Source organism: Pseudophryne corroboree, chromosome 1 (genome assembly GCF_028390025.1).
Source record: "Pseudophryne corroboree isolate aPseCor3 chromosome 1, aPseCor3.hap2, whole genome shotgun sequence".
Taxonomy (NCBI): Eukaryota; Metazoa; Chordata; class Amphibia; order Anura; family Myobatrachidae; genus Pseudophryne; species Pseudophryne corroboree.
The window spans coordinates 636,476,494-636,504,008 of record NC_086444.1 but is presented as its reverse complement, the minus strand read 5'-3'; the positions used below and the strand labels follow the sequence as shown (position 1 = coordinate 636,504,008).

At 44.9% G+C, this 27,515-nt stretch overlaps 1 protein-coding gene across 5 annotated transcripts in view; it reads right to left on the bottom strand.

Moving 5' to 3' along the window:
* The window catches only part of ANO8 (anoctamin 8), a 244,048-nt gene that overhangs the window by 81,675 nt on the left and 134,858 nt on the right, over positions 1-27,515 (bottom strand). For all 5 annotated transcript variants that reach the window (XM_063914579.1, XM_063914581.1, XM_063914580.1 and 2 more), the window contains 3 exons: positions 4,402-4,512; positions 4,172-4,304; positions 2,519-2,657 (listed from right to left, as the gene is read on the bottom strand). In XM_063914579.1, coding sequence (XP_063770649.1) covers positions 2,519-2,657; positions 4,172-4,304; positions 4,402-4,512 — 383 coding nt within the window. The remainder of the gene's footprint in view (positions 1-2,518; positions 2,658-4,171; positions 4,305-4,401; positions 4,513-27,515) is intronic.

Here is a 27,515-nt window from a genome sequence, read left to right as displayed (position 1 = left end):
GGTTAGTAGGAATTGGGCGGAGCTCGTGCTAGTTGCTTTACCTCCCCTCCTCCCCCAATTTTTTTCACTACCAGCAAAAACTTAACTCCCTAGAAATGGTTGACATTTTGGGGGAGATGGGGGCCAACAACACATTGGGGGGTATTCAATTGTTTGAAAAGTCAGCTGGGAGTCTGTTTTTTTCCAAACAATTGAAATTCACCCATTGTGTTTTTTCATTTTTGCTAATTATCACATGGAACAGACAACGTCACACACCTGCCGATCGTCCTCATGTACCAAATACATTGATGATAGCAACAGAAACCTTCAAACAACAAATGTAACTAAAAAAAAACAAAACAACAAACAAATGTAGAAATTTCAGCTGAAGCAGACGTGCGCTTGTCACCACAATATTCAGTTGTACCAAGGCTTCACGTACACCATTTCATTCTGTCTGTGGATTCTCGCTCGTCTTGAATCCCCTCCTGACATTATGACACATGACGCCCTGTCCTCGCTAACATAATCACATGGAGCTGACAGGTAATTACCTCCCACAGGATTAGCACACTCCTATTCTGAAATATGCCGCGATGAACAGTCTGAAGATCTGAAGACTAAATACACTGCTCAAAAAAATAAAGGGAACACTTAAACAACACAATGTAACTCCAAATTCAATCACACTTCTGTGAAATCAAACTGTCCACTTAGGAAGCAACACTGATTGACAATCAATTTCACATGCTGTTGTGCAAATGGAATAGACAACAGGTGGGAATTATAGGCAATTAGCAAGACACCCCCCAATAAAGGAGTTGTTCTTCAGGTGGTGACCACAGACCACTTCTCAGCTCCTATGCTTTCTGGCTGATGTTTTGGTCACTTTTGAAAGCTGGCGGTGCTTTCACTCTAGTGGTAGCATGAGACGGAGTCTACAACCCACACAAGTGGCTCAAGTAGTGCAGCTCATCCAGGATGGCACATCAATGCGAGCTGTGGCAAGAAGGTTTGCTGTGTCTGTCAGCGTAGTGTCCAGAGCATGGAGGCGCAACCAGGAGACAGGCCAGTACATCAGGAGACGTGGAGGAGGCCGTAGGAGGGCAACAACCCAGCAGCAGGACCGCTACCTCCGCCTTTGTGCAAGGAGGAACAGGAGGATCACTGCCAGAGCCCAGCAAAATGACTTCCAGCAAGTCACAAATGTGAATGTGTCTACTCAAACGATCAGAAACAGACTCCATGAGGGTGGTATGAGGGCCCGACGTCCACAGGTGGGGGTTGTGCTTACAGCCCAACACCGTGCAGGATGTTTGGCATTTGCCAGAGAACACCAAGATTGGCAAATTCGCCACTGGCGCCCTGTGCTCTTCACAGATGAAAGCAGGTTCTCACTGAGCACATGTGACAGACGTGACAGAGTCTGGAGACGCCATGGAGAACGTTCTGCTGCCTGCAACATCCTCCAGCATGACCGGTTTGGCAGTGGGTCAGTAATGGTGTGGGGTGGCATTTCTTTGGGGGGCCGCACAGCCCTCCATGTGCTCGCCAGAGGTAGCCTGACTGCCATTAGGTACCGAGATGAGATCCTCAGACCCCTTGTGAGACCATATGCTGGTGCGGTTGGCCCTGGGTTCCTCCTAATGCAAGACAATGCTAGACCTCATGTGGCTGGAGTGTGTCAGCAGTTCCTGCAAGACGAAGGCATTGATGCTATGGACTGGCCCGCCCGTTCCCCAGACCTGAATCCAATTGAGCACATCTGGGACATCATGTCTCGCTCCATCCACCAACGCCACCACGTTGCACCACAGACTGTCCAGGAGTTGGCGGATGCTTTAGTCAAGGTCTGGGAGGAGATCCCTCAGGAGACCATCAGCCACCTCATCAGGAGCATGCCCAGGTGTTGTGGGGAGGTCATACAGGCACGTGGAGGCCACACACACTACTGAGCCTCATTTTGACTTGTTTTAAGGACATTACATCAAAGTTGGATCAGCCTGTAGTGTGTTTTTCCACTTTAATTTTGAGTGTGACTCCAAATCCAGACCTCCATGGGTTAATAAATTTGATTTCCATTGATAATTTTTGTGTGATTTTGTTGTCAGCACATTCAACTATGTAAAGAACAAAGTATTTAATAAGAATATTTCATTCATTCAGATCTAGGATGTGTTGTTTAAGTGTTCCCTTTATTTTTTTGAGCAGTGTAAAATAGGTGCCCTGACCTTAGTCAAACTGTTAAAACCCAACACCAACAAAATTATATGATATAAATGACTGCATAACTTGTGATGTGTCGGCTGTTCGGGAATTTCTGCATGTCTGCCCCTATTTTTAAAGTGGCAATCGTTTACAAGACAAAACCAGATCTTGTAAATGATTGCCACTTTAAAAATACGGGCAGACTAGCAGAAATTCCTAAACAGCCTCCACATAGCAAGCCTTTACATATTGCCCCATATGTTTTATGTTGTAATTGAGTGGCCCTGCACACATTCCAGTACTACATAAATTGGTGGGAAGCGCTTACCTGAGATGTGAAAAAATTCAGCTCGTTTTCAATGTTCTGATATATGTAATCCTCTTCACAGGAGAATACACGGGTCCCACCTCCAAACTCTGCTTTCACTGGTTTCCGAAGCCCAATCTCCTCCGCACCGCGAAGCAGACTACAAAAAGGACAAGAACATGTCACTGCAACATGCAATTGCAAACTACTATGAAACAACTTGTGTTGGTTTAAGATATACTGGTAGTAGATATCATTGGTCGGAGATTATCCATCAGATAGATCAAATATAAAAGGACAAATGAATAAAGGAGAAAAGAAAAAAAGCTCTGTGGGGGAGGAGAAGATACTGGGATCATCACTGCTGAAACAGAGAAGAGACACCGTGGATAGTAGACAAGGAAAACCCTACTCTTAAAGACAGTTAGTCATTAAAATGTACCATGACCAGCTTGCTCCTGACCAGTTCAGGTGGGCAGCAATCATCTCTAACCATCTTCAACTCTATTTTACAGTAGGACATTCAAAACTCTAGAACTGTCACATTAGAGAGACAACAAGTCCGAGGAGTGTTTATCATACTGGGCACGTGACTTGTTATGCTTATGCTGGGAAACAAGGAGCACATTTTTTGCAGTAAGTTTCTGTTGTGATCACGGTAACAGGATCTATTAAAAATGTATGAAAAAAACACCAGGATTCAAACTGGAAACATTTATCAATCAGCTCCTAACTGTAATTTTTCAAACACAGTCGGTAACATGGTAGTTAGGAGCTGATTGGCTGTTACTTTATCTTTATCCACTTTAGCTCTCTCCAAGGCTTAGTACATAGACCCTTAAATCACATGCAAAACCTTCCTTTTTTTCCATGCAGAGCTGCAAATTGGACAGGGTGCAGATAAATTGTACAGCTTTGGATTACTAGATTTATCCCAATACATTAGTTACAGGCTATGCTCAACCACGTCAGCATTTTACTTATCAATATTAAAAATTAAAGACTTAGAAGTCATACAAAGTTGTGTAGTAAAGCACATCACTGTAAATTAGAGTTGTCATGCAGTTTTAAAAAAATATACCACCAATAGAACAGTGATTAAAAGACTAATTGTAGTGTAAAATCAGTACACATAGCAAGCGGAAGAAACGTCAGCTATAAATTTGTGCTCCTCTTTCCCCAACATATATGCCTTAGCAATTAATTTAAACTGGCTGGTATGGGAGGAAGTCCCTGTAACACTAATCTCATGTGACCAATCAGAGCCAATGAGCTGAAAACTGGCAGCTCAATGAGGTCACAAGATGTTTCTTGAAAGCATGCTCAATAACACTAATGAATATTCATAGCTTCCCAGAACATGGCTTACAGAAGCAATACCAACAATACATGACATCATGTGTTTAGTTTTATATTGTCTGGTCAGATTGCTGTGTAAGGAGGAGATGTTTGCCAGCCACAGATACTCTGTAAGGAAGAATTTCCTTTTTATTATCTGCCCCCCAACGTTTAAGAAAATATACAGAGCTCTAGGTGTAAACACCATCCAGCTTTGAGATTGTAACATTGATTTCTGCAAAATATATCCAGTTTTATAAGAAAAATCAGCTTTTCATAAAAATGAACTATTATAATATTAAGAATTTTAGAAATATGACTATGCAAGAAACATACTTCTCGTATGTGGCCGTGACAAAAAAGGCATAGATTCGGGTATGTCGATGATGACGGATCTGCATTATTAGTTCAGGAATCCCCAGTCGCACATGATTCAGCAGCCAGAGCAGAGTATGGTCATCAGTAGTGTCTGTAAATATGACAAATGTTAAGTAGAAGAACTACATCATAATAATGACTGGTACATTAGGGTTACATTTACAGTTGTAATGCAGTGGCTAACTCACCCGAGAAGGTCATGACCACATCGCAATTTTCTGTGGGCACAGTCCTCATCCAGGACTTGTGGGAAGTAATATATCGGCCAGCTTGCAGAAGGCGCTTTCCAAAAAGCTTATCTGTGGATAAATGAGAGACAGACTAGCACCATCTTTGTAACTATTTTCTGATGAAAGTGATAGCAGTATGACCTGTTTACAGAAACAGAAGTATGTCTCTCACAAATAGGAAGGTCTTCATTACAATTTCTCCTTTGCTTTCACCAAGCATGTCATATAATTAGATACTTTATGTAGGTCTGACTTCAGATCAAAATATGTACTTGTAACGAGATAGTGGTGTCAGGACCTTGAGAAAAGCAGTTTTGCCTACTGTACATACAGTAGAGTTGATAAAATATCCCTTTAATTAGTGACACACACACACGTGATTACAACAGTGTGAAATGCAGAAGTCTGCCAGCCATAGAACCTGTGTAATTCATGTGTCCCTCATCCACTTAACTAGTATGGTCAGATCACATGTAACCACGCCACCCCACTCTGTTCCCCAGTTTGATCTGTCCTGCAGATGTGCATAATAGAATATGTAAATATTTGAACCAAAAAAAAAGGAGATTTATTGTAAGACTTACCATTGTTAAATCTCTTTTTGCGAGGCACACTGGTTTCCACAGGGAATAACATTAGGGTGTAGAGTTGGATCTTGATCCGAGGCGCCAACAGGCTAAAGCTTTGACTGTTCCCAGGATGCACTGTACCGCCTCCTCTATAGCCCCGCCTCCAGGCACTGGAGCTCAGTTTCGTTAACCAGTCCAAAGTAGTAGCAGGTAAGAGAGACGGTAGATGTTAGTCACATAGACCCACATTCTCACAACAGGAGAAGGGACTAGCGGCTAATGCCATACAAACCCAGAGAAGCCAAGTGCGTCAGGGTGGGCGCCCTGTGGAAACCAGTGTACCTCGCAGAAAGAGATTTAACAATGGTAAGTCTACCATAAATCTCCTTTTGTGCAGCGGGGTACACTGGTATTCCACAGGGAATAACATCGGGGATGTCCTAAAGCAGTTCCTCATGGGAGGGGACACACTGTAGCGGGCACAAGAACTTGGCGTCCAAAGGAAGCATCCTGGGTGGCGGAAGTATCAAAGGCTTAGGAACCTGATGAACGTGTTCACTGAGGACCACGTAGCCGCCTTGCACAATTGTTCAGCGGGCGGGCCGCCCAAGAAGGTCCAACAAACAGAGTAGAATGGGCCTTGATAGCAGCAGGAGCTGGGAGTACAGACTGCGCATAAGCTTATTCGCAGGCCAGCCACGTTTGTGAAAACCAAAAAGTACAAAAAGAGAATCTGACCTCCTGACTGAGGCAGTCCTTTCTACATGTATACGGAGAGCCTGTACCACATCCAAATCTGCTTTTTTGAGGACAAACCAGGAGAGATAAAGGCCGGAACCACAATCTCTTGGTTAAGGTGGATCGTGGAAAGATGACACCACCTTAGGTAGATAACCAGTGTGAGTTCTAAAAACTGCCAGGTCACGGTGAAAAATCAGAAAGGGTGGACGACAGGACAAAGCGCCTAAGCCTGAAACCCTCTCAGCAGAGGCAATAGCCAACAGAAAAATGACCTTAAGCGTAAGGCATTTAAGGTCCACAGACTCAAGAGGTTTAAACTGAGACTCTTGAAGGGAATTAAGAACAACAGACAGATCCCACGGAGCCACAGGGGGGACATACAGAGGCTGAATCCGTAGTACGCCCTGAGTGAATGTATGAACGTCAGGAGTAGATACAATGTTTCGCTGCAACCACACCGACAAGGCAGAAATGTGAACCTTGAGGGAGGCCAGGCGAAGTCCTAAATCCAGGCCTTGTTGCAAAAAAGCCAAAAGAATGCATCATAATTCTTAGCAGCACAACAGGTGAAGTAAGAATTCCAGACCCTATAATAAATCCGTGCAGAAGCCGGTTTGCGGGCCTTCAACATAGTTTGAATAACCACCTCAGAAAATCCTTTGGCCCTCAGGAGTGAAGCTTCAAGAAACACGCCGTCAAAGCCAGTCTTGCCAGGTCCTGGTAAACACAGGGGCCCTGAACGAGGAGGTCTGGGCATTGAGGAAGTAGAAGAGGACGCTCGACCAAGAGACCCTGCAGGTCTGAGAACCAATGACGCCTGGGCCACGCTGGAGCGACTAGAAGCAGTATTCCTCCTTCTTGCTTGAACTTCCGCAGTACCCTGGGCAGGAGTGACACTGGAGGGAACACGTATGGCAGTCGAAAGTTCCATGGAATTGCCAGTGCGTCCACGAACGCTGCTTGAGGATCCCTTGTCCTTGCTCCGAAGACAGGAACCTTGTGATTGTGTCGAGACGCCATCAGGTCTACATCTGGTAGACCCTACTTGTCCACAAGGAGTTGGAAGACCTCGGATTAAAACTCCACTCCCCAGCATGTACGTCCTGACGACTGAGGAAGTCCGCTTCCCAGTTGAGGACCCCTGGAATGAACACTGCCGATATTGCTGGCAGATGGCGTTCCACCCAATCGAATAATTTTTGACACTTCCATCATTGCCATGCGGCTTCGAGTGCCGTCTTGATGATTTATGTACGCCACTGTGGTGGCGTTGTCTGATTGTACTTGAACAGGCCTGTTCTGAATGAAAGGCAGGGCCAGTGTCAAAGCACTGAACACTGCCCGCAATTCCAGAATGTTATCGGGAGGAGAGCTCCCTCCCTGGTCCACTGACCCTGGAGAGAGTGTTGCTCCAACACCACGCCCCAACCCCGCAGACTGGCATCCATCATTAAGAGGACCCAATTAGAGATCCAGTAGGGATGACCCTTGCTCAATTGTTGGTCCTGTAGCCACCAACTCAGTGACAGACGAACCTCCGGTGTCAAGGAGATCATTGGAGACCTGATCGGTGAGGCAGGCTGTCCCACTTGGAAAGGACAACCTCTGCAGAGGGCGGGAATGAAATTGAGCGTACTCTACCATGTCGAAAGCAGACACCATGAGGCCTAGTACTTGCATCGCCAAGTGTATCGACACTCTTTGGCGAGAGAGGAAGTATCTGATTCTGTCCAGAAGTTTCAGGACAACGTTGGTTCTATGTGTCCAGTAATGCCCCCAAGTGTACCATGCTCTGAGCAGGGACCAGTGAGGATTTCTTCCAGTTGACGAGCCACCCGTGGGCTTGCAGGAATTGGCCCGTCAGTGCCAGATGACGGAGGAGGACCTCTGGGGAGTTCGCCAGGATCAACAAGTCGTCCAGAAATGGCAGGATCCTGATACCCTGACGGCGGAGAAGGGCCGTCATGACCGCCATGACCTTGGTGAAGATCCAAGGAGCTGTGGTCAGTCCGAAAGACAAGGCTTGGAACAGATAATGAAGGTTGCCAATAGCAAAGCGAAGATATTGCTGATGTGACATGGCAAGAGGTATGTGTAGATAAGCATCCTGTATATCCAGGGATACCATATAGTCCTTGGGTTCCATAGCCAGTTGTTAGGATCTCCTGTTCTGTACTGCCACGTCGCCATGGCAACCGGGACGCAAGTGTTAGCGAAGTAACCTGAGCGCAGCTGATACTCCGGTCCGGGTTTTTACTGTGTAGTGGTTACAGGCTCTGTGCACGGCAGGAAATCCGGCGCTGGTTTTGTGCTCACAGTCTGTGAGGTCTGAGTGGGGCGTGGACAGCACCTGCTATATAAACCATCCTCTCAGGCTAGGCAAATGCTGCTGAATCTTTGTTTGTTAGTCAGTTCCAGAGAGTTAGCTAGTACTGTGTGACTTTGTATTTACTTGCTTACTGCGAATAGGCCTTGGGATTCGGTACTTCATTCTGCCAATCCGGACCTAGCAGTAAGACTGGAGTCAGTTGTTTAACCTGCTGGGGTTCTTTTGCTATTCTGTGAACCCAGCAGGTTTGCGGCTGTACTCTCAGACCTGCTTGCTTAATCCTCCCTCACTGTGCAGGGCGTCCAGGTGTCAGTTTAGTGGCAGTAAGCTGAACCTGTGCCCTGCAAGTGGGGGTTAGGATTGTGGATACTCTCCTTGTGTCTATATTTCTATCTCTGACCAAGGAGTTTATTCCCACACCCGTTGGTAACCCTTTGGGGTTTTTCCTGTTGCTCTTAGCAACATCATTTTGGGTGCTCCACATGTTAAATCACTACATCTCGCTTCATTGTCCGCTCTATTCCATCTGAGCATTCCTGACACTAGGGAGACACCCAATTCCTGAGCCTTTGGGCTTCCCCGTTCATTTTGTGTTTATTAGTTATTCCATCACCTCCTGTGTATGTTGTGTTATACTGTCTGTGAGTTCGTTTTGCCTCGCATCCCTCTCTGTTCATACACCGGTATACTCCTGTTAGCACTGGTGTGCGTAACACCAGTACAATAGAGCGCAGAGTTTCCATACGGAATTTGGACCCCCTTACAAATTTGTTCAAAGATTTGAGGTTGAGTATAGGCCTGGAGGATCCATTTGGCTTCGGAACTAGAAACAGCGTCGAATAGTATCCCTTGCCTCTTTGAGACAGAGGCACCAGCACTATCACTCCTGTATCCAGGAGGGATTGGACAACCAAATGTAGAGTTTGTGCTTTTAACAGATCCGAAGGGATAACTGTTGAGCAAAACTGGCGAGGGGGAATGTCTCTTGAAAGAGATTGCGTACCTGTGAGAGCCCACTTCCTGCACCCAGGGGTCCAAAGTGATCTTTAGCCATACCTGGGCGAACTGCAGAAGTCGGCCTCCCACCCTGGGCATCATGCAGCAGGCTTGTCCAGTTTGGAAGCAGGGTGACAGGCGGCCCAAGAACGTTCAAGTTTGGGCTTAGAGGACTTGGAAGCGCAAGCCTGTCTCGGGTACGCCTGACCCTTTGCTTTACCTGGAGGTCGAAAGGAACAAAAAAGTAGTACTCTTAGCCTTCGGAACCGAAGGATTAGTACTTGGGAGAAACGCAGCCTTGGCCGACGCCAAGTCGGTCACAATTTTGTTCAGATCATCTCCAAATAGTATATCTCCCTTAAAAGGGAGTACCTCCAAGGTCTTCTTAAGAGTCCAGGTCCACCGACCAGGACCATAACCACTGAATCCGGCGAGCCAGAATAGACGTAGTAGATGCCTTGGCCCCCATAACGCCTGCATCAGAGGCCGCCTCCTGAATATAGTGGGAGGCCGTGCTAATATAGGTCAGATATTGTCTGGCAGTGTCAGAAAAATTCAGAGATAGCTCTTCCTCAATTGCTTGAACCCATGCTTCAATGCCTTTTGCAGCTCAAGAGGCTGCCATAGTGGGTCTATGTACAGCACCTGTAAGAGTGTAAATAGACTTCAAGCAACCCTCCACATGCTTATCCGTTGGTTCCTTCAAAGAGGTGTAGATGACACCACAAGACGGGATACATGCGAGTCCACTGGTGGCGGGGTTTCCCACTTGTTACTCAACTCTGCAGAGATAGGATAGCAAGCTAGCATCTTTTTAGACAGGGAACATTTTTCCTGAAAAAGACCAGGATTCCTGACGTATGTCAATTAAATGGTCAGAATGTGGCAAGACTAATTTAGTAATCTTCTGACGTTTGAACTTATCAGGTTTCCTAGACGTACCAGGAGGGTCAGTCTCATCATCAATCTGAAGAATCAGCTTGATAGCCTGTACTAGGTCAGGAACATCAACCTGTGTTGTAGAATCTTCATCAGAAGCAGCAGTATCAGCATCTGATGGATCAGTATATTCCCCATCCGAATCGGAAGAATCATCCGAAATATTAGTGGATTGTGAGGAAGAAATGGCCCGCTTACATGACCCTTTGTCCCAGTAGGCCGAAGGTTAGGTTTTTGTTTAACAAAGGACCGATTTAATTGCTGTAACTGAGTTGACAGAGTATCCGCCCATGGTGGATTAACTACAGGGGCAATATGTGGCTGTAAAGGCACAGGAGGTCCCACAGGGGGCGCAAGTCTTGTTACAAACGTAGTCAGCATATTTGCTCCAGGGCGGGAACACCTGCTGTAGATGGCGCCTGGAGCTGGGCGAAGGGCTACAGGTCAGCGCCTTATCCCCTCTGCTGGACTTCACCCACCGGGTACTATGGAGCCTATACTAAACGTATTTTAGTAAATCCGACCTGTGCTCCCTGTCCTGGTGGATATAGTGGGGTCCCTGCACGGCCAGTGTCCACGCCAGCACCCCGGGCCATCTCCTGGGACCGCGACCAGATCGCGATTTCGGCGGGTTCCACCTGGGGGACCCTCTTACCTCCTCCCTGAAGTGCGGCCACACGATCCATGAGAGCAGCAGCGGTGATGTGTGCCTGATGACCAGAGCGCCTCCGCTGCAAGTATTTGGCAACCAGGGCACGGGAGTATGCAGCGCCGCTGGGGGAGGTGATGGAGCAGCAGCACAGAACGTCAGCCTGACATGCCTGTGCTGCGGCCCTTGAAGTCTTCTTGCTTCTTAAAAAGCCCTTATTAGTGCTGCCTAACGCATCCCCACCTGTTCACTGCCTGCACTACAGGCACCAACTTACAAACTGAGCTCCAGTGCCTGGAGGCGGGGCTATAGAGGAGGCGGTGCAGTGCATCCTGGGAACAGTCAAAGCTTTAGCCTGTTGGTGCCTCGGATCAAGATCCAACTCTACACCCTGATGTTATTCCCTGTGGAATGCCAGTGTACCCCGCTGTAGAAAAAACTTTTTATATTATATTATATAAAAAAACAAAAAACAAACACATTGTAAACTGTTTAGAAGGAAAACCGAGCACCAAGGGAGATTATAGCAACCCTAACTAGACATCCCTTGTCATCTAAACTATGTTTTGGCGTGTAATTGACTCAAAACATTTTGTAGAAAGAATGCCAAAAAGTATTACAACCATAAACCGTTTATTCATGGCTCATGACCGAGTGGACAAGGGCAGTTCACTTCTCTGAACAAGGAGCGTCCCGTGACATCGAAACCCTAGCAACCATCACCATGTCACAATTGGAGATAGCTATATATATATATACAGGGGAGTGCAGACTCAGCCATTATCTGTTCAAACTATTTCAGACATGAAATTACATTTAACAATTACATACAGAATTAGACTGGCCCACCGGGGTACAGGGGAAACATACATAGGTGTCGATACAATTACAGCTCTGATTAAACTGATCGCAGAATCGCAGAGGTGAACCATGAAGCCTCCATGGCCTTTGATACTGTGTGTCACCAACAAAAAGAGAGAGGACTGAAGAGCATGGCTCAGCAGCAGGTATAACTCATTAAAGTGACCAGGACAAAGATGCTGGAATTGGAGTGTGTTATTTGTAAAAAAAAAAAAAAGTTGGATTGTAGGCTTCTGTTTTTATATACACAATATTTTACCAAAGTGGAGTATTAGGAAAGCCACGGGTGATGCACAAAGCAGATTTATATTCAGGCCAGTCGACTGGCATAGTGAAAAGAGCTAAACCTCTGCATCCTCAAAGTACTGATACCTAGAAAATGGCTATGTAGGGTTGATTGATGTACTGTAGAGCCTTAAGGTCATTGGAACTTGAAACGGTCATACACTGACACTTTAGTTAAATATAACTGAGGCTGGGTGAAGTGCTTCCTCAGCAACAGAAGGGTTAAACTCAGCTCATATTCACAAATGTAAATACCAGACAAGTGTTGCTTAGTACTGTCAATCCAAGTCTCATTACATTAAGAGCAGTCTTACTTCTAAAAACAATTTAACAATAGTGGTTCCTATTTAGTGTGCCCACTTTCTACGTTCTCTTCTCGATAAAACAGGGATGCAGCACTGGTAGTCACAAATGATAATAATGTAAATAATGGACTTTGGGAATAAACTGTATCCAAAAGAAACTTATGCAAACATGGGGAGAACATACAAACTATGCAGACAAGGTTCTGGTCAAAATAGGACCCAGAGCCACAAAAAAAAAAAAAAAAAAAATTCCTATAGATTTTGAACCTCCAAAGAAATTCCAGTCATAAACTGCTTTTGCTTATCAGAATGTAATAGCAAAAATCTGGCACGTAGTTTGGTAATCATCCCCATAAACAGCCTACAACACATCCCAGCAGCTGGAGGGCCACAGGTTGAAGACCCCATGGCCTACAGGAACACCAAATAATGTAGAATTCAGGAGTCAGTCAACAAGATTTTGTTTTGGAGCCAGGGAAGATGTCCATTCATTAACCTAAATAAAAATTGAGGGTAAATTTACTAAAGTGCAGTTTGAAAAACACATTTTTTTACAATTTTATATCTGAAAACTGAAGGCTTTATTAAATGCAAAACCGTGCATCAAGCAACATGTTTTTAAACTGCATTATTGGATACCACCACCCCGTTTTTTTTTAACCACATGGAGTCCGAGCTCTCTCGCATGTCAAAATGTATCAAATAAATAAACTATGTTGTGGCCGGAAACCCCATCAGCCACAGGGACAATGGCGGCTGTGGCACTGAAGGGGTTAACCATCTGTGCCCAGCCCATTGTGCCCATTCAAATGTACCAACAGCGCCGGGCGCGGAGTATTTAAAAATGTGTCTTCATGTTATGTCAATGCGCTGTGCGCAGTTGGAGAGTTGTGGACTGCACGTTTTATAATGTATTTGTATCTAAGATGCTCTTAGTGACTTTGGGAATAGTCATGGTACACTGGGGGTCATTCCGAGTTGATCGCACGCTGCAACTTCAACTAGACGCGCCTATGGGGGAGTGTATTTTTTGCATAGCAAGGCTGCGAACACATGTGCAGCCCAAAAAAGTTTTGTGTAGAACAAGACCAGGGTAAGAGTTACTTACCCAGTGCAATCAATCCAGCGTTGCAGGTTCCGGAATTGACGTCAGACATCCGCCCTCCAAACGCCTCAACACGCCCGCGTTTGGATCTCCATGCCCAGAAAACGGTGAGTTGACGCCAGGTTTCGCCTTCTTCATGTCAATCTTGCGGTCGCTGATGCGACCGCTTTCTTCGTTAGCGGCGTCGCTGCCCGGCGACAGCCGTCGCTGGGCAACAACATGCCTGCGCAATGCAGCTGCCGCGCATTTCTGCCCCGATCACACGGCTGCGAAGAAGCGCAGCGTGCGATTGGGCCGGAATGACCCCCACTCTCACATAGAAAGTCATATGCTAAGTAAGCTCCTAGTGTGATCAGACCTTTTGATGCTGGTCAGAGCACAGCAGGTAGTGTGCTTGGGTTCTGCAGTTCCTGTGAGAAGGTGTAGGAGTGAAATGAGCAATACAGCACTTCCTGTGAAATTACCCCTAGGTGGTCTTTTGTGTGTCTGCTATTGGGGAAATCAGTTTATTTTCAATGATTTCCTGTATATTCATTCCAGATACGCCTGCACATCTTATTACCATGTGCCATGAATGTGCGCTATACATCGCAAAACACTGCATCCCATAAGAGAAAACAATACACCCACACATTGTCTGAGTTCCAAAGGTCATTGATGTATATATTTGTTATTAAAAGGTTATGTATTCAATATATATCACAATGTACAATATATATATTTGTTACATGGTTAGAATTTATACAGTAAGCAGCTAATACATACAGTTACAGGCCAGCATACCATACCATTCCCTCAATGCATCTTCCTCTTAATATCTCTCTCTCTCTCAGCAAATAAATACAGGAACTGATCTAGAAGCACCTCGTCTGGCATAAAACAGCAACTCCCAACTGTGTGTCTCTGTTATGTGTTATCTAGTTTTGGGGGAGGGAACTTTCTCATTCATGATGAGTCACTAGTCTGTTCGTATGCTAAACAGGTTCAGCCTTGAAGACATCAAAAGGGGCTGGCCTGAGCTTCCTGTCCACTACCTGTTTCTGTAAATGTCTATTGTCCTAATAAGAGTGATTTTAGCTTTCATACATTTAATCATAACTCCTTGTTGCAATGTCCTACAACTTAATAACAAGTATCAAAATGAATCTACACATTAATCTGCTTGCTTTAATACCAAATATGACATGCCTATCTTGCTTTCTTCCAATAATACACATACATAACATTACTCCATTATATAATGTTAAATCATTATGATGTCTGGCGCTTGATATTATTATAATTATGTACTGTATGAAATAAGTGTCGAATCCATCTCTGTGGCATGTCCGTGTAAATGCATGTGTTACCATATATTGCTGTGCTCGCTGCGCGTATTCGCAAGCATAGTGACTCATAATGTGTGTAGTCTGTTCTTTCTATGTAATATTTTTGACTTCGACAGTCCACCCTTTGGCAGCAAACAATAACTGCCATCAATTATTAACATAAGGAAAAAAAATATTTCATACAATAATCCATGACCTAGACACAAGTATGTATTCATTTCACAAATCAGACACTTGACTATATTTGGGGAAGACAGGTAGGAGGACGAGACATCCTCTATATGCACTCAGCGGTCACGGGACCACTGGTTGGGTGTGGGACAACATTCAACCTATAGAGTATGCTGGGACAGTGCTTTGGCCTATAATGTCTGATTTGCGATGAACATTTCACACATACATGTACCTACGTCTTTGTACACTGATGATTGGATTCGATTGAGGTTCTGCTGGGTAGATGAAGAAGACACAAACAAATCGTGAAAGTGACATATAAAATTTTCATGATCTACATATTCCTATCATTTTCTGAACATTGTTTCCATTTCTGGAACGTATGCTAGGTCTGTTTAATAATTGCACAAGGGTTATAAGTAGTGTCCTTCCTAAATAACATAAACCTTCGGAGTTCGGGGAGAGCCACTCATAAACCTTTCTTCCACATATATTAATGAGCTCTTTATCTGCAATGTGTGAATAGCCATTGTCTGATTGTTCCTGATTACCTCCGAACTCCATAACTACTAGACCTTTGATTTTTCTCTGGCTTTAACAAACTGATCGGCTAATCCTGGGATCCTATAAGGAAATCACTCCTTCCTCAAGAACCAGTTCCAGTCTCACACTCGACTCCTTATAAAAAAACCTCGCAAAAATAGAATGTCCTGAAAAAAAATGTTTGTCAGCGGGAAAGAGAAAAGAGAAATAGAACAAAACAACTCTTGTTCATAACAAATCAATTACAATGACTGGTCTTTCTGCAATCTTTTAGTACGCTCAGGTAGTGTTCAACAGTGCCTCCTCTCAGTCTTCACGGAACAGAGTCTCTGGTGATACTTTTGCGATCTCACTCCATTTACGAGTTCCTTCCGGACTACCGACTTTCCTGCAATGGGAATCGTGGACCCAAGTCTCTCTCTCGGCTACTTTCACTGGGATAGTGCTGTCAACAAAACTTGGTATGGTCCTTCCCACCTGTCTATTGGGTAACCTGAGCGTAAGAACAATCACACAGTCTCTTGGTTCACAATCAAGACAGTTAGTATTTGGCATACCAGCAATCAACAGTTTTAAGTTCTTTTGTCAAGTTCTCATATGCTGGCTCATCTCAATAAGGTACTGTACTGTCACCTCATTGGTGTATTTCTGATCATTGTGCGGATCAATCATGACATGAGGTTGTCTTCCAAAAACATCCAAAAAGACACAAATACCAAAACAAATTTCGAAGAGGGTGATTCGTTAAGTGAAGATCTAGGAGTGGTTCCGATGCTACATAATACTAGTGGCAGTATCTATGATCACAATAGGACAATTTCAAGCTTTGCTCCTACTTCTAGGGGTACCATTATCTACACACAAATTTCTGCGCAATTTTTCTTTGCGGTAAACACAGCAGCATCCGTGGCAGCTGGAAATGCCTCTACCCAGTTTGAGAAAACATCAGTGCACACCAATACATAACAATAATTCCTAAAGGGTGTTAACTGTACGAAGTCATTGTGTGTTTGCAATGTAGAGTACCATGAGCATAACTCAAAAAACAAACAAAAAAATATCTCTAGAGGAGAGAAAGAAGAAGAAAATGAAAAAGAAAATGTCAGGTTTGCCATTCACCAACAGGCATATCAGTGTCTATACAAAATTTCCCTTCACCAGTATTCTCATCCTTCCTCCACCCTTTGTGCATGACAAGGCACACTGCAGTAATACTGGTGTTATCCTGTTGGGATATACTGGGTTCGGGCAGAACTCTGAAGGACCTAGGCATGTGGAGTTTGAACTGTAATTGGGTCCATGTATTGTACCACCCTGTGTGAACGCAAAAGACGAAGAGGAAACTGTAGAGAAACAGAATAGAGGTTGGCGACAGATGAGTTTGTAGAGGTGGAGAAGATTTTATAAAAATTTGACAACTGGATTGGGCACTACGGGGAAGTGATTCTCTACTTGGTCTACTCCCCTTGAAAAAAAAATTCTGTGTTTATCGTATCGCTATTGGGACTATCCCCAGCCATCAATCCAGTGTCCTGTCCATCCTAAGTTCATAGGGAACCCGGTATCTGTGAGATAATTTCCTCTACCTGTGATGGACATGCATCTAGAACAGTGAAATGTAACATTAGTCTTCGTGGGTGTCTAACATACTTTGTACTTCCTGAGCGGGAGCACAGTATATGTATATCATATCTAACAAAATTAAGTTAATCAGGGGCCATTTCTGCTAGGAAAAAGAAGCAAAAGTTTAGAGGCCCCATCTTAACCCCAGCAAGTTTTGTCAAAGGGTAATGTTGCATTTATTTTTTTCTTCCCATTGGCCGAATCTGTGTTTTCTATATGGCTTATGATTCCTTACTATATGTCCCTTGGTCCCGTCTATGTGTTTAATAATGTGGCTTGTGTTTTCTGTCTAGGGGGTCTATATTGACTATGTGTCCTACTACTCCTACAATCTCTGGCAAAATGCCCTTCCTTCCTACAAGTGTAACATATTATTGACCATTAGGGATCTGGGGTTTGGACTGATGGGTCTTTCCTGTATGTGCTAGTATACTTACCATCCTCAACCTCTCCACCTGTTGTTCTCTGCGCCTAGCACTATTCTTGTGATGTTCAATAGCACACTTTCTAAGATTAGCTACTGTGACCCCTTTCCAATTTTGCAAAGAAGTCTGCACCCTGCCCTCAATGCCTTATTGAGCCCGTCCATTAGCACAGAGACAGCCACCTCCCATTTCCGAATTAGTGTTTACCAGTGATCTTATCCAGATGGAGAGTTTTCTATTACTGCAAAAGACAAAAAAAAAAGAAGTTTAACAAGCTTCTAGGTCATGCGAAGTATTCATTCAATCCTTCTCATCCAGTATTAAGGGTCTGTACATGGTCCAACAAACATTTCCGAGCTCATCTTGACTAGGGCCATTACTAGGAATGAATACTTCTTATATGGCAACTGAAAGAAATACCCGGGGGTTACCTTGTCTCTGTCCGCTTTCCTACTGGCAAATACTAATGTGCATTTCTGACGTTACTTTCTTGATTTTTTGTTTTATTTTTTGGTTTTACTATATATGTACACGAATGATACCATACTTACCTGTTCCACTGGTCTCAGCCACTTCCCCCGCAGGCTACTGCTCTTCTTTTACCGGTTGGATACTCCTCTGGGTGCATGAGAATTGGCTGAAAACAATCAGGTCACCTTCTCCTCCTAAATAAAACTTCAACATTCATTAGTACATATATAGGTTAGTCATATTTTTCCTATTTTTATTATTTTCTATAGTTTGTATGCTGGCCGTAACTGCTTCCACATCTACATATGGCGATGTACTTGCATTCTCTTTTTTTTCCTACTTGTTTATTGTTGCTACAATTTCAAATAGTTCATATATTTCCATTCTTGTCTTATATGACTTTGGTTAGACATACCAACCTGCAATACCTTAGGACCTTCTCGGTCCCGAGTCTGACCTTCTCGGTCCCAACTCTTCTGCCTGAACCCTGGCTACCATACGTCCCTTAGTTGAGCAACTGGCTCCCATAATTTGCGGGTCTTGCCTTCTCGCTATTCCCACAAATACCAAAATACTCAATATAAGGCGACGGTGAAAGTTCTCCGAGCGCTTCCACCCACTCTCGCCCACGTTGGCCGGTACTACCATACACTGTCGATAGCAAAGGCGATGTACCCAACTTAGGGCCCCTAATTGACCTATATTTACTGGAAGTTTTTAGGAATAACTTACCCTTTCCAGTAAAGTATCTGTCGTTGGAGATTTTCCTGAGAGAGACCAGCGAAAACTCCCTATGCACTTTTTATACACAAATCACGCTTGCGTATGCTCTACACAGCGCTAATGATACCGCGATTTTACGCAAAAGCTCGTAAAAGGGGTATCAAGTTGCACTATGTATCGCACCCACAAACGCGCAGTCCAATCGCACAGCGTATAGGTACTTGTTACCTATCCGCCTTACGACCACTGGAATCGAATCACAAGCTGCGAAACCTCAGCCGGAGCGTATAAAAAAACTATATGGGTCACAATTCACAATTCCCTACCATGCTCCTGTGTAAGTCTCCTCACGACTTACGTATTCCAATCTATATTAACGTGAGTCAGCCACCTCACGCCGCCAAGCCTCCACTCACTTGGTGTACAAACTACGGGATCCCGAATTCCCGGGGTTTAATACGTTCACTCCTACTTTCGCTCACTCAAATACACTTTGTTTTTCTGTACACAAAATTTTCACTCGTTCTGATTGGCAGCTTTACCCCCAGAGGCAATACAGTTTAAACAAAAGTTTTATACTAATCTGCTTTAGAAACCAGGTAGTTTTGTGCTATTGTAGCATGGCTACTATCCCACCTTAATTGAACAAATATCGTGTGGTTTTATTATGCGCACACAACCCTGCGCAAGCTTGCGTAATTACGCAACCGTGCGTACCCCTATGCCACGTGTGCGGCCTTGTGCCACGTGCACGTTTTTGTACGCTGTCCTCACGTTCCGTACCACGTGTACCAATGTGCGTACACAGTAAAACAAATCACACAACTCTATAAATGTGAGCAATACTAACTATAATCGCTCACTTAACACAACACCCAGTCTTTTTCTGTATAAACCTTAACAACCAGGCCAGAACTGTATTTGTGTCTTTACACTTACTTCCTTAATTACTGTTATTTCAAATTTACCTATATAGCAACAAATGTATCCGATTTCACACAGATCTATAATGACTGCAATAATCTATAATTAAATGATATGATTCAGATTGGATAGCTATCTTGCAGAACATACACTGATATAAATATACACATAATTATAATATTATATATATGTATCATTCACTGGCCTTCTATGTGACACCTTACCTCTTATTTGTATATCAAAGCTATGTGCTTTTCACTGCTAAAAAAAGCAGTTACACAGGTTAATTTGCATTTCAATGGCTATCCTATAGCAAACAGAGAGTTAACTAAATCCTGGGAAAGAAGAAGGAAAAAAAAGTTTTGTTTTTTTGTGTGTGTGCAATTTCTTACACCAAGCCAAGCATTTATCTCACCATTTACACTCACTAGGCCCAATCAATTGAAACTATTTGTAATTGACTATGGCATGAGTTAAATAAATGCATTGGTAACTCATAAAGGGTGCTTGATGTGACAAAGGAAACTGATTGTTCTGAGCAGACTGAAAGTCAGCTATTTAGAAAATGACCTTCCTAAAATGGCCACTGCTCCTCCCCCTTCCACATCCATGAGGTTTACACAAGATGGTGGACAGGCCATGTGGTTAGTCCAAAATGGAGGACAGACCATGCGGCTTCCTTTGTCACAAAGAAATCACACATTATACAAGCACCAGAAGTTTTTTTAGGCCTGAGTTAAAAAAAAAAAAACTATATCAAGGCTATGCAGCAACTTTTAAATGTACTTTTAAAATAAGATTTTACTTACCGATAAATCTATTTCTCGTAGTCCGTAGTGGATGCTGGGGACTCCGTCAGGACCATGGGGATTAGCGGCTCCGCAGGAGACAGGGCACAAAACTAAAGCTTTAGGATCAGGTGGTGTGTACTGGCTCCTCCCCCCATGACCCTCCTCCAAGCCTCAGTTAGGATACTGTGCCCGGACGAGCGTACACAATAAGGAAGGATATTGAATCCCGGGTAAGACTCATACCAGCCACACCAATCACACCGTATAACTTGTGATCTAAACCCAGTTAACAGTATGACAAACGTAGGAGCCTCTGAACAGACGGCTCACAATAATAACAACCCGATTTTTTTGTAACAATAACTATGTACAAGTATTGCAGACAATCCGCACTTGGGATGGGCGCCCAGCATCCACTACGGACTACGAGAAATAGATTTATCGGTAAGTAAAATCTTATTTTCTCTGACGTCCTAAGTGGATGCTGGGGACTCCGTCAGGACCATGGGGATTATACCAAAGCTCCCAAACGGGCGGGAGAGTGCGGATGACTCTGCAGCACCGAGTGAGAGAACTCCAGGTCCTCCTCAGCCAGGGTGTGCCCCTGACCAAGTAGCAGCTCGGCAAAGTTGTAAAGCCGAGACCCCTCGGGCAGTCGCCCAAGATGAGCCCACCTTCCTTGTGGAATGGGCATTTATATATTTTGGCTGTGGCAGTCCTGCCACAGAATGTGCAAGCTGAATTGTACTACACATTCAACTAGCAATCGTCTGCTTAGAAGCAAGAGCACCCAGTTTTTTGGGTGCATACAGGATAACAGCAAGTCAGTTTTCCTGACTCCAGCCGTCCTGGAAATCTATATTTTCAGGGCCCTGACAACATCTAGCAACTTGGAGTCCTCCAAGTCTCTAGTAGCCGCAGGTACCACAATAAGCTGGTTCAGATGAAACGCTGACACCACCTTAGGGAGAAACTGGGGACGAGTCCGCAGCTCTGCCCTGTCCGAATAGACAATCAGATATGGGCTTTTGTGAGACAAAGCCGCCAATTCTGACACTCGCCTGGCCGAGGCCAGGGCCAACATCATGGTCACTTTCCATGTGAGATATTTCAAATCCACAGATTTGAGCGGTTTAAACCAACGTGATTTGAGGAATCCCAGGACTACGTTGAGATCCCACAGTGCCACTGGAGGCACTAAAGGGGGTTGTATATGCAGTACTCCCTTGTCAAATTTCTGGACTTCAGGAACTGAAGCCAATTCTTTCTGGAAGAAAATCGACAGGGCCGAAATTTGAACCTTAATGGACCCCAATTTGAGGCCCATAGACACTCCTGTTTGCAGGAAATGCAGGAATCGACCGAGTTGAAATTTCTTCGTGGGGCCTTCCTGGCCTCACACCACGCAACATATTTTCGCCACATGTGGTGATAATGTTGTGCGGTCACCTCCTTCCTGGCTTTGACCAGGGTAGGAATGACCTCTTCCGGAATGCCTTTTTTCCCTTAGGATCCGGCGTTCAACCGCCATGCCGTCAAACTCACCCGCGGTAAGTCTTGGAACAAACATGGTACTTGCTGAAGCAAGTCCCTTCTTATCGGCAGAGGCCCTGAGTCCTCTGTGAGCATCTCATGAAGTTCCGGGTACCAAGTCCTTCTTGGCCCATCCGGAGCCACGAATATAGTTCTTACTCCTCTACGTCTTATAATTCTCAGTACCTTTGGTATGAGAAGCAGAGGAGGGAACACATACACCGACTGGTACACCCATGGTGTTACCAGAACGTCCACAGCTATTTCCTGAGGGTCTCTTGACCTGGCGCAATACCTGTCCAGTTTTTTGTTCAGGCGGGACGCCATCATGTCCACCTTTGGTCTTTCCCAACGGTGCACAATCATGTGGAAACAACTTCTCGATGAAGTCCCCACTCTCCCGGGTGGAGGTCGTGCTGAGGAAGTCTGCTTCCCAGTTGTCCACTCCCGGAATGAAAACTGCTGACAGTGCTCACATGATTTTCCGCCCAGCGAATAATCCTTGCAGTTTCTGCCATTGTCCTCCTGCTTCTTGTGCCGCCCTGTCTGTTTACGTGGGCGACTGCCGTGATGTTGTCCCACTGGATCAATACCGGCTGACCTTGAAGCAGAGGTCTTGCTAAGCTTAGAGCATTGTAAATTGCTCTTAGCTCCAGTATATTTATGCGGAGAGAAGTCCCCAGACTTGATCACACTCCCTGGAAATTTTTTCCCTGTGTGACTGCTTTCCAGCCTTTCAAGCTGGAATCCGTGGTCACCAGGACCCAGTCCTGAATGCATAACTGTGGCACTTTAGTAGATGAGCACTCTGCAGCCACCACAGAAGAGACACCCTTGTCCTTGGAGACAGGGTTATCCGCTGATGCATCTGAAGATGCGATCCGGACCATTTGTCCAGCAGATCCCACTGAAAAGTTCTTGCGTGAAATCTGCCGAATGGAATCGCTTCGTAAGAAGCCACCATTTTTCCCAGGACCCTTGTGCAATGATGCACTGACACTTTTCCTGGTTTTTGGAGGTTCCTGACTAGCTCGGATAACTCCCTGGCTTTCTCCTCCGGGAGAAACACCTTTTTCTGGACTGTGTCCAGAATCATCCCTAGGGACAGCAGACGTGTCGTCGGAGACAGCTGCGATTTTGGAATATTTAGAATCCACCCGTGCTGTCGTAGAACTACTTGAGATAGTGCTACTCAGACCTCCAACTGTTCTCTGGACCTTGCCCTTATCAGGAGATCGTCCAAGTAAGGGATAATTAAGACGCCTTTTCTTTGAAGAAGAATCATCATTTCGGCCATTACCTTGGTAAAGACCCGGGGTGCCGTGGACAATCCAAACGGCAGCATCTGAAACTGATAGTGACAGTTTTGTACCACGAACCTGAGGTACCCTTTGTGAGAAGGGCAAATTTGGACATGGAGGTAAGCATCCTTGATGTCCAGGGACACCATATAGTCCCCTTCTTCCTGGTTCGCTATCACTGCTCTGAGTGACTCCATTTAGAATAGGTCTCACCGAGCCATCTGGCTTCAGTACCACAATATAGTGTGGAATAATAATACCCCTTTACTTGTTGTAGGAGGGGTACTTTGATTATCACCTGCTGGGAATACAGCTTGTGAATTGTTTCCAATACTGCCTCCCTGTCGGAGGTAGACGTTGGTAAAGCAAACTTCAGGAACCTGCGAGGGGGAGACGTCTCAAATTTCCAATCTGTACCCCTGGGATACTACTTGTAGAATCCAGGGGTCCACTTGCGAGTGAGCCCACTGCGTGCTGAAACTCTTGAGACGACCCCCCACCGCACCTGTTTGTACGGCCCCAGCGTCATGCTGAGGACTTGGCAGAAGCGGTGGAAGGCTTCTGTTCCTGGGAATGGGCTGCCTGCTGCAGTCTTCTTCCCTTACCTCTATCCCTGGGCAGATATTATGGGGACGAAAGGACTGAGGCTGAAAAGACTATGTCTTTTTCTGCTGAGATGTGACTTGGGGTAAAAAAGGTGGATTTTCTAGCTGTTGCCGTGGCCACCAGGTCCGATGGACCGACCCCAAATAACTCCTCCCCTTTATACGGCAATACTTCCATGTGCCGTTTGGAATCTGCATCACCTGACCACTGTCGTGTCCATAAACATCGTCTGGCAGATATGGACATCGCACTTACTCTTGATGCCAGAGTTTCGCATATATAGAAATGCATCTTTTAAATGCTCTATAGTCAATAAAATACTGTCCCTGTCAAGGGTATCAATATTTCCAGTCAGGGAATCCGACCAAGCCACCCCAGCGCTGCCCATCCAGGCTGAGGCGATCGCTGGTCGCAGTATAACACCAGTATGTGTGTATATACTTTTTAGGATATTTTCCAACCTCCTATCAGTTGGCTCCTTGAGGGCGTCCGTATCTGGAGACGGTAACGCCACTTGTTTTTATAAGCGTGTGAGCGCCTTATCCACCCTAAGGTGCGTTTCCCAACGCGCCATAACTTCTGGTGGGAAAGGGTATACCGCCAATAATTTTCTATCGGGGGAAACCCACGCATCATCACACACTTCATTTAATTTATCTGATTCAGGAAAAACCACATGTAGTTTTTTCACACTCCACATAATACCCTTTTTTGTGGTACTTGTAGTATCAGAAATATGTAACATCTCCTTCATTGCCCTTAACAAGTAACGTGTGGCCCTAAAGGAAAATACGTTTGTTTCTTCACCGTCGACACTGGAGTCAGTGTCCGTGTCTGTGTCGACCGACTGAGGTAAAAGGACGTTTTAACGCCCCTGACGGTGTTTTAGACGCCTGGACAGGTACTAATTGGTTTGCCGGCCGTCTCATGTCGTCAACCGACCTTGCAGCGTGTTGACATTATCACGTAATTCCTTAAATAAGCCATCCATTCCGGTGTCGACTCCCTAGAGAGTGACATCACCATTACCGGCAATTGCTCCGCCTCCTCACCAACATCGTCCTCATACATGTCGACACACAAGTACCGACACACAGCACACACACAGGGAATGCTCTGATAGAGGACAGGACCCCACTAGCCCTTTGGGGAGACAGAGGGAGAGTTTGCCAGCACACACCAAAAACGCTATATTATACAGGGACAACCTTTATATAAGTGTTTTTCCCTTATAGCATTTTAATATATATATATACATATCGCCAAATAAGTGCCCCCCCTCTCGGTTTTAACCCTGTTTCTGTAGTGCAGTGCAGGGGAGAGCCTGGGAGCCTTCCCACCAGCCTTTCTGTGAGGGAAAATGGCGCTGTGTGCTGAGGAGAATAGGCCCCGCCCCCTTTTCGGCGGGCTTCTTCTCCCGTTTTTCTGAGACCTGGCAGGGGTTAAATACATCCATATAGCCTCCAGGGGCTATATGTGATGTATTTTTAGCCAGAATAAGGTATTATACATTGCTGCCCAGGGCGCCCCCAGCAACGCCCTGCACCCTCCGTGACCGTTGGTGTGAAGTGTGTGACAACAATGGCGCACAGCTGCAGTGCTGTGCGCTACCTTCATGAAGACTGAAAAGCCTTCTTCCGCCGGTTTCTGGACCTTCAATCTTCAGCATCTGCAAGGGGGGTCGGCGGCGCGGCTCCGGGACGAACCCCAGGGTGAGACCTGTGTTCCGACTCCCTCTGGAGCTAATGGTGTCCAGTAGCCTAAGAAGCCAATCCATCCTGCACGCAGGTGAGTTGAACTTCTCTCCCCTAAGTCCCTCGATGCAGTGAGCCTGTTGCCAGCAGGACTCACTGAAAATAAGAAACCTAAAAACTTTTTCTAAGCAGCTCCTTAAGAGAGCCACCTAGATTGCACCCTGCTCGGACGGGCACAAAAACCTAACTGAGGCTTGGAGGAGGGTCATGGGGGGAGGAGCCAGTACACACCACCTGATCCTAAAGCTTTAGTTTTGTGCCCTGTCTCCTGCGGAGCCGCTAATCCCCATGGTCCTGACGGAGTCCCCAGCATCCACTTAGGACGTCAGAGAAATCTACTTAACAGATAAACAATCCAATCTGAATAAAACACAATATGACTTATTTGAACTTTGCTTTGCAACAATAAAAATACGCTTTAGCATCTTAAATATTATGAGAAACACATTGTCCCTTGAATTTTTCATATCATTGGCTTACTGATAACACAACAGAACACACGGATATGATTTTCTCAGCGTCAGGATGCGTCCACCACAAGCTGATCGACCACAGCGTCGCGTTTGTAATGTACAGTGCATCATTAAGACCATGATATCGCGGACGAGCCCTCATCTGTGAATACCAAATTGCTTTCTATCAAATATTTAAAATGCCCGCTCTAATATATATTCTAGACGCCTGCACATCTTATTACCATGTGCCATGAATGTGCGCTATACATCGCAAAACACTGCATCCCATAAGAGAAAACAATACACCCACACATTGTCTGAGTTCCAAAGCTCATTGATGTATATATTTGTTATTAAAAGGTTATGTATTCAATATATATCACAATGTACAATATATATATTTGTTACATGGTTACAATTTATACAGTAAGCAGCTAATACATACAGTTACAGGCCAGCATACCATACCATTCCCTCAATGCATCTTTCTCTTAATATATCTATCTCTCTCAGCAAATAAATACAGGAACTGATCTAGAAGCACCTCGTCTGGCATAAAACAGCAACTCCCAACTGTGTGTCTCTGTTATGTGTTATCTAGTTTTGGGGGAGGGAACTTTCTCATTCATGATGAGTCACTAGTCTGTTCGTATGCTAAACAGGTTCAGCCTTGAAGACATCAAAAGGGGCTGGCCTGAGCTTCCTGTCCACTACCTGTTTCTGTAAATGTCTATTGTCCTAATAAGAGTGATTTTAGCTTTCATACATTTAATCATAACTCCTTGTTGCAATGTCCTACAACTTAATAACAAGTATCAAATGAATCTACACATTAATCTGCTTGCTTTAATACCAAATATGACAGGCCTATCTTGCTTCGTTCCAATAATACACATACATGACATTACTCCATTATATAATGTTAAATCATTATGATGTCTGGCGCTTCATATTATTATAATTATGTACTGTATGAAATAAGTGTCGAATCCATCTCTGTGGCATGTCCGTGTAAATGCGTGTGTTACCATATATTGCTGTGCTCGCTGCGCGTATTCGCAAGCATAGCGACTCATAATGTGAGTAGTCTGTATGTTCTTTCTATGTAATATTTTTGACTTCAACACCAGCGTCTCCAAACTCTGCCTTCCGCCAGCTACCTTGCCAAGGCTTGGGCAAAAGACTAGTGGGGATCAGTCAACGCCACACAGGTGTTGTAAGACAGTGTGTTGACACATACAGAGCAGAACCTTGGTTCCAGACACCACGGGAAGGAGGATTCTGGTGGTGGCAGCATAGTACCTGCCCACTGCACAGTGGGTGGAGTCAGTAACAGGCGGTTATTGATGATAATCGGGAATCCTTTAATTGGCCAGGTCCCATGTGACCTAGACTCCATTCTGTGACTGTGGGACGTGAGGGCTCTCGGAGGCATCCGGTCACACGTTAAGAATAAAAATAAGGCCCCCTCCTTCAAATTACGGCAAAAAAAAAAAAAATCCTCATCCCTGTTTTAAACAAGTTACTTAATGGGTAACTGATGAATAATCATAGAGGTCCAGACAGTATCTCAGTTTGCCAAGTGCTCATTGGAAGTCACAGGTACAGTGGTCAATTTATTAAACTGCAATCAGCTAATTTT